General features: G+C 35.5%; 1 protein-coding gene across 1 annotated transcript; it reads left to right on the plus strand.

The window, feature by feature from the left end:
* Positions 1-130: 130 nt before the first annotated feature.
* Positions 131-8,356, plus strand: LOC116298155 (sodium/potassium-transporting ATPase subunit beta-1-interacting protein 2). Its single transcript, XM_031706532.2, has 8 exons — positions 131-352; positions 564-701; positions 1,755-1,835; positions 2,905-3,045; positions 3,661-3,702; positions 4,030-4,090; positions 4,560-4,638; positions 5,365-8,356. Exons 1-8 carry the CDS (start codon positions 299-301, stop codon positions 5,372-5,374), a joined length of 606 nt encoding a protein of 201 aa, XP_031562392.2. The 5' UTR covers positions 131-298; the 3' UTR covers positions 5,375-8,356.
* Positions 8,357-8,748: the final 392 nt, after the last annotated feature.

The raw sequence follows: 8,748 nt of genomic DNA on the forward strand, positions 1-8,748 counted from the left end.
ATCTCTATAGAACTAATTTTCGTTTTTGGAACTGGAAGTCGATTTTTCAATATACTATTGACGTTAATCCCGCAATGTCCCTGTTAGTCCCTAAATGTCCCTTAGATCCCTGGGTTCCTCCCAGTAACTTCCGTCGAGACAAAAAGCCTCTCAGATGTAGTTTGGAGCGTAACGATCCAACATCTGAAGTAAACGATCGCGTCTCTGCCTTGGAATGTAGTGACAAAATCCTACTGTCACTTCAAGATTTTCTTCTATTTTCCCAAACGCTGAATTTGAAGCCGTTTCTTCGACGAAAATGGCTTGTTGTGTGTCTAGAAATATTCTCTTTTTCATTCTCGTTCTTCAAATGGTAAGCTTTTATATGTAGTGGAACGATTTGTTTTGGAGAAAAATTATTTTCGATCGACAGCAGCTTTGGTTAAGAATTTCTACCTACTCGGTGTCCAAGATACAATCTTTTACGGGGTTAAATTTTAGGAATTTTCTAATTAATCCAACATAGCGAAGCCCTATATATCTTGAACTGTATGCTGACATTGAATGTTGTATTTTGTTCACAGCTCTTGGTAGTCGAGCGCTTGGTATTTGACTTTCTCGGATTTATGTGGGCTCCTATTATTACCAATTTTATCCACATCGCTTTTCTGATAGTGGGGATCTTCGGTGTTCATCAGTATCGAGCTCCCTATATAATTACGGTGAGTTAAGCTTATCGAAACTAGTGCTTCCCCTTGCGCTTGTAGCGTTCTGCTCAATCCAAACTACTGCAAAGCTTGTGTTCTTTTTGCTTTCCATACTATAGATCTTTAGCTGAAACGCCGAACCGTACTTTCTAGAGGCGTTACAAAAAATCTTTACTTGAGCATATTTGAATAGTGGGTTGCTAAATGTCTTGTATATCATAATCGTTGTTATTTGGGTTTGGTCTTTCAATTTGAGAAGCCATAGGAGATTTTATCTTGGTTTTTATTCTTCACAAGACTCTCTTGTGCTGCAGCTTAATTCTCTGAAACAGTAAACACATTTTTTTTTCAGCAGGTGTTCACGTCTGCTGTCTTTAAATTTTCCACCCCAGTTATGAAGAAAATTATTCACCTCCCAAACGCCTTCTTGGACAAAATTGTGTTTATCGATTTGCTGTCAAGCTTTATTTGTGTTGTTATTTGGGCGCAACTCATGCCGTCTTTCAAACAAAAAAATATATTTAAAGAGTCATTGATTTGGCATTTTATCCTTTATCCCAAGTCAAAAGTCAATACATTTTCACACATACATGTATGAATAACAATAAAGAACAATATGTAGACTACTTAGGTGCTCTTTCACTGTCAAATCTAAGATTACCTCCAACTATTATTCGCTGAAGGTGATCAGCAATGTTTTCAAAACATATTTTTCCTGAAAGGTCTTTCTCGTTAGTTGCTGTCAATCAAATATTTCTGTTGAAAAACGAATTATTAAAGATATGTGGCTCAAGTGCCGGCTCAAGTCTTTTTTCTAAACTTTTTTGATTTAACAGGAGTATTTAATCTGGGAAACAACAATTCATAAAATAGTGAAACCCAACACAGAATAAATGAGCAGTATTTAAATATTAAATTAAAAAATAGCAACATAAGCATTTGGATAAAGGATTACCACATGCATATCAAGGATTTGTAGGAGCAACACTTAAGTTCATTGTACAAAGGGTATTCATGCACACATACATATACTATCGATGTTAATATGCTGACCCTTTCAATTTGCAGTACTCAGTGTGGAACTTGATTTGGTTTGCAATAAACCTTACTATAATTGCCCTATACCTAGAAATTGGAACTGTCTCACATGTAAGTATACAAATTTCGCCTTAACATTGAACCTTTTCCTTTTATGTTTTTCTTTCACTATTTCCATCTATGACCTAACGTAAACGGTGTACAGAAACTAATGAGGGGATAAAATGTGTAACAGCCAATACTTTCCTTTTGTGTACCGTGCTCCTGAATATTCAACTATTACTTTTTCTTACCAGTGTAAAATCACATTCTTTTGCTTCAAAAATTCCCAAAACGAAATTATAGACTGTTTGCTTTAAAGATTCAGTCAATTTCCTCTAAGTGCCAGAAAATTCTGTAAGAAGTTTGACATGTGAGAGAAGCGGCCTAACTCATATACTTAATGGTATCAGAACTCCTGATTTGCATATCTGAATATTCCGGAACATGGTTTTAGTACCAAAGTGAAGTTGGTGTCAGGTTTTTGAGTCAGGTTTTCGGATCTAGTGTCAGATTTTTACCGGGGGGCGTCACATAATTTCGATCTACAAAGTGCTCTACATTCGTAGAAATGCTTTGATTTACTATAAAACCCACTCCAAGCTTTACTCACATGACATTTCTTGCAATTCATTGTTTTTGGGGATCGAAACACTCACCTCAAAGAAAATGAACAGCGGTTTCAGATTTTTTGAGCTGTTTTATCCATTATCAATAGGCTTCATGCCACAAATACTTCGAGTACCGAGCACTTTGTAGATCAACATGATGTGACGCCCCCTGAAAAAAATCTGACACTAGATCCGAATTATTGTACTAATTTCCCGGTGAGGATACATTTAGATTTAGCTAGTTTCGTAGCTATATAACAAAATAGTATGTTGGCCAGATTTTTTATGGTCGTCTTATAGAGCATTATTTTGAGAGAGGGGGATGTCTGTCTTATAAAAATCTCACTAGACTATAAAATTAAGTATCTTTTTCACTGCTGTTTCCAAGGCTATAAGTAAAGCATACTTCAGTGAAATGTGGACAACCTTTAATTTTTTTTGAGATCCTTGAATTGAATTCTGAAGTGGTCATTTGATAGTAACTTGCCAACCTCATGTTTTACATCTACTTTTGCTGTCGTCTTATGCAGAAAGAAGATTGGCTGAGTTTAAAGACAGGCCACAAGAGCTGGTGGTCGAAAAATGGCATTGGATGTGGAAGCATTAATTCTTCTAACTCTACTGCAACATCTACTGTCATGTCACCTGATGGCTGCCTTATCAGATATGAGGTATGTGTTACCTGTGGTGTTGAAGGAAGAACTGTTCTCAGATAGCGAACATGGTGTATTGTGGTATAGCTTGGGTAAAAATATCTTTAGTTTATAATGCCTTATGAGGTATTTTTTTGAACTGTAGCCAGACCATTTTTCACCAAAAATCCTGTTTTTTTAATCAGAAAAGGTCAACATGTATATGCCTGCTTTTGTGTAGTTCCAAAAAGTATCCATACCCCCCCCCCCCCCCCATGGAGGAATTTTTTAAAGACACCCCCTACCCCCAGAAATTCATATTTTCTTCCATACAAACTCTGTAATTTTTGTTTTTTCTCTGACCTCCCCACTCTTCGGAAATTCCAAATTCCTCTGTGGGGTGGGTATGGATAATTTCTGGAACTACATATTTTCACTTGTTAATTGATTGAATTAGAGTGGTTATCATTTGAGTGGGAAATGATATGACCATACTGTAACTAATAGGAAGCCATTTCAATGTTATAGCATCTTGTACTGGGTACGTGCTGTAATATAAGTCAATAATGTATCTTATTATTCACATGAAAACCACTCTAGCATATAAAATATATATATTTCAATTTTTATGGTTAATTTTTTTATTATTTTTAGTTTGTGGAGTCAATTCAGAGTGGGACAGAATGCATCCTAGCTGTAAGTTATTTGCATTATAAGCCGATCTTTATTTAAGTTTTTTCCTCATTAGCATAAAAAAATTTCAAGCTACAAGCAAACTGACTCCAGAAATTGAAAGAGAATGTCTCATTTAGTAACTACTGAAAATTTGAGAGTAATGTATTCTATATTTTGGGAGTAAAATGTTTTTGAAAGCGGTATGATTTACAAAGAAATTTATGGTTGTGTGGCAAGACCTGTTGACCACACTACCATACATTTGTTTGTAATCTATAGTGGCCTATTTCACCTCTAAACAAATTGATCTGCCTCAAAGTGATTTATTTGTTTGATATTTTGTATTAGTTCATTGGATTCTGGCTTGGTTGTTGGTTTGTAAGAACATATCATGAAGATGATGATCACTGTAAGTATGAACTTCTGTTGTCTTGATTTCTTAGTCCTTATCTTTCCAGCTAGATCCTGGAGCATCCACAGAGAGCCCGAGCTTGCTTTTTATTACAGTTTATTTACTGTAAACATCATTATGTGGTTTATAACAAATCCTTTTCTCTGAGTCGGGAAGATAAAAAAACATTTTTGAATTTTCCAACAAATTTAAAAAACATGTACATGCTGGATCTTGATTATGGAGTGATATACTCCCATTAGAATAAATACCTTTAAAAATCCCACCCCACATAACCTCGTCCTTTGGTGCTTGAATGTGAGGCTATGTGAGGAAAAGTTTATTATTCTAGTCAACATGGCTATTGGCTTGTTCATTCACGACAGACATTGCTGTAATAATATACTGATACAAAAACCAAGCTTGGGATCCCTGTGGAAGGTCTATGATTTTCATTTACTGAAATCTATTTTGTTTTTATTATCAGTTGATTACATTGGAGGATTTGACAGCTACTCGGCATATCACCCACCAACCAAATCATCAAGAATGCAGATGCAGCCCATGTAAGTGAGTTGTGATAATTATGAAGGATTTGAGATGTAATATACGTGATTATTTGCCAGCTTGGCTATGTGTTATAATTGTATCAGATCTTACAGCACTTCTCAATCAAAATTTTTGAGACATAATAAAGTTTTGGTGGACGCTTATCAAAGTGTTTCTGGCCAGCATTGTTGGAAAACACAAAGCTTTCAAGCGCACGTGCCTATGGAATGTCATGGAAACGCATTGATTGATGTCCACCAAATCCTACTTCGTTTGTCACGATGGCGAATTGTACGATTTCACGCATGTGATTGAGATGTGCTGTGGAATCTACTTTGAGAAACCTGCTGTCACATTAAAAGCAACAATGTCTAATGTGTTTTCTTTAGTCAAACAAAGTCTGTACAGATTTAGACAAAAAGCATTCTTTTGAAATAATATGAAATTTGTTCATACTTTAAAGGTTCATTGTATGTGTAAATGGTAATATCATTAATATGTTACCATCATCATCATCATCATCACCATCACTGTCATCATCATCACCACCACCATCACTGTCATCATCATAATCACCACCACCATCACTGTCATCATCATAATCACCACCACCATTGCTGTCATCTTCCTCATCTTCCTCATTGCTTTTATCACCATCTTAGTTGACACTACCACCACCATCACAAAACATCACCACCACCTGCGTTTAAATTTCATTAACAAAGGATTATCTTCGTTTTTAGCTCTTCATGAATACTTAACAGAGGTTCATCATCCAACAAGAAGCAAAACTTGAAGCAAACAAGTATAACATCCGTGGTATAAAATATTCTACCAATTTAGACACTTAAATGAACTAGGTGTTCATAAAGTGCTATTTTCATTTAATAGGATTGTGAATCTTGTGAGATGGTTTTGGTGCACTACCCCAGATATAAATAGTTTGTGGTTTGAAGAAACTTGTAGTATTGTGGGTATTATCAAGTATTCATTGATTGGCTAGTGTCTCTTTTTATGGTTTCTGATTGGTCCAGAGGATACAGGAGTCACAGTACTACTAGTTTTTAAGGGAAAGACCAGGGCCCGGTTGCATAAAGCTCTCTTAAGATAAGAGCAGCCATAAGTATTGTTCCAAAACAATAGGCCATTGTTCTAAGACAATACGTACGAGTGTTTTTAAGCTTTTTTATCTTAGAAGAGCTTTATTCAACTGGGCCCAGGAACCCAACCTAAGAGTGGTGGGGGGTAGGGGGGAATGATAAAAAAGTGGGCTAGCTACCTAGCTATGTATATAATGCCACCAATGTTCTTCAGGATGAAACTCTAACTCTTCCAAAGATTAAGCCTGCCTATCACCAATCCATCCACTTTTTGGAAAGTTAATTTACTACTTGAAATATCAAATAAAGTAAGAAAAGCTAGGCAAGCAGAGCCTGTCACAGGATGTTTGCAGATTTTTGCACTATGCAGTTATGTAGTTACACAGACATGAAATATAAATATTATTAGTTATTGTATGTAAAGAGAATCTAAACAAATCCATTGCACTCATTTTCCTAGTTATGGATGACCCATTGTATAGTCCATAACTCTCTAGTTATATATAATTGTCTATATAGAAAGAGATTGTGTAGTTCCAGAAATGATTATCCATACCCCCTCATGGAGGATTTCATTAAAGACCCCTCCCAACCTTTGGAAATTCCAATTTTCTTCATTCTTTTCTTCCATACAACCCCCAGCCCCCCAGGAAATTCAAAATTCCTCTGTGGGGTGGGTATGGATAATTTATTATGGAAATGAGTATGTACTGTTTCTAACTTTTCTTGAAAATGTTGTGTGCTATAGCTTAAGGCAAGGAATTCCAAAGCAATTAGAATCTTGTGATTATTAGACTAAAGTTTTACCAACTTTCTATCTGTCTGTTAAATTTTGGTTTGTTGCGGCCATCAATTTTTCGTTTGGAATCCTATAATCATTGGCCATGGTTGAGGTATTTTGTTGATACCACTGTTGACATGTCTTTGTCTCTCATCAATAATTATTATTAAGTGCTTATTCTCTTGATTGACAGCATGGGAAAACCAATTTCAACCAAGCATTAGTTAATAGCTATTAAAAACTCACTTCACACAAATATGTCAGAAATTGAGATTGATGCCAATATTTCAAGAAATGTTATAGCACATTTATAAATGAAAGAGCATGCACATTTTAACTGGATTCTTGTTGATTGTAGACTGTACATAATGTAGTTATAATGTTTTTGTTCGTTCGAAGACTGTACCTGTATAAAGTTGTTGCTGCAAAACATTGAAATATGTTATATTAGGTGAACATGCAAAATAGGACTGTTGCAGCTTGACTTTGCAATACCGACAGCAAAACAGCACCCAACTTTATGCATTGAAACTACTTTTGGAATTTAATCTAGAAAAATAGTATTTATGGCAGCACAGTTTTAGCCAAACGTTTTATTCTGGTACTCTATCTTCATTTTATTTAGATTTTGAGAATATTATTCACTTGGTTGTAAATGTTTTCACTCATAAATGATCAGAGTAGTAGCATATTATAGTTATAACAAATTCCTTGAATTTAGACAAAAACCAGTAAATTTAGACAAGCAGTCAGTGATGGTGCATAAGTTATAAGTTATTATTTATCAAGAAACTGAAACTGATATACAGCTATTTCGAAAAAGGTTGGTGAAGGATTCGATACATGTTGTTTACCAAACTAGAAATGTATTATATTCATAAATTAAATTATGTAAATATGTCGGAAGAAGTTATACCAGAAAGACGTACAGACAAATTTGAGGGAATTTCACATAGAGCGAAACCTTCACCAATCTTTTGTGAAATATTTGTACATAACATAATTGAAATGATTTCATTTAGATAGAAATTGCCACACAAGCGATAGTGATTGAACAATAATTGGGCTGTGTCTATAGAGGCTTTGTACCATCATGTGAAGGCCGCCATGTTAGATGGCAGGAACAATACAATTGTTTTACAAGAGAAAGATTCAATTCAATTCCCGAGAGCAAAGGGATTTTATCATTATGCCATGTAACCACAGGCAGTCTAGGCTTTATAATGGGTGCTGGCATCTGATGGTGCAAAGCCTCTATTCCAATGTCTAAAAATAGTCTCTTAGATGCATTTTATATCTTTGTTTTTACATTTTAAATTATTTTAACTGAGACCACTTTTTATTCTTAAGTTTAATTTTTCCCTTTTTAAAGGTTAACTGCCAATATCTATTTTGAGTTGGAGTAAATGGTTGTACAAGTATGTCAATTTGCCGTGTGCATAACATACCATGCCTTTAACATATGCATGGTGATAATGATGAAAAAGTATGTGCAATATGGCATTACAGAATAACTTTTAGAAGGTTCCTTGTAAAACGTGTGCTGCAACAAGACATGTTCAGTTGCACAAGGAAAAGGTGGTTCTTTCTTAAATCTTCTCACACGAAGTTACTACTACAAGGTTAATATTCATACAGCAATTTGCTGCAAAAGTTGTCTTGACACTCTTGCACAAGTTTTTGCTGTCACTGTGTCACCGAACTTAAACTTCATGCAGCTGAAACTGGTTTTTCTGCATGTTGTCATCTTTTTGTAAGTAATGGTGTTGTGTGCTGGCATTTTTCACAAACTTGTACAAGGCATACTCTATCCAGTGATGTGACAATAGGAAATAAATATATGCAGCACCTGTACTGTTGTTGTTATCAGTAGTATTTTTGTTTCTTAACCCCAAATAGCTTTAAAGAAAGGCCAGAGATGGGTAGTGTTACAACCCAATCCTATGAAAAGGGTCCGTTAATAATTAATGGTTGGGGTTGTTCTCCGGTTTTCCTCCGACAAAAATCACGTGAGTTGGTGGTAGTAGTGCTTGCGGAGCAAAAGGAAGAGCTCATCAACTCAATTCTGGGGGAGCACAAATATGTTTGTAAAAGGGTGCTACCAAAAGTGCATTGTTTTAACTTGAAATCAACTTCAACCCCCCCCCCCCCCCCCCCCTCCAACGCATCAATTTATGCCCCTCTACCCTAAGTGAAGAATGTTTTGTACCTCATGTTTGCATTTGAAATGCCTTTGGGAGTATCAC

The sequence above is a fragment of the Actinia tenebrosa genome, unplaced genomic scaffold (assembly GCF_029948245.1).
Source record: "Actinia tenebrosa isolate PJP-AT-01 unplaced genomic scaffold, QUT_ActTen_1.0 PGA_scaffold13__45_contigs__length_12533684, whole genome shotgun sequence".
NCBI lineage: Eukaryota > Metazoa > Cnidaria > Anthozoa > Actiniaria > Actiniidae > Actinia > Actinia tenebrosa.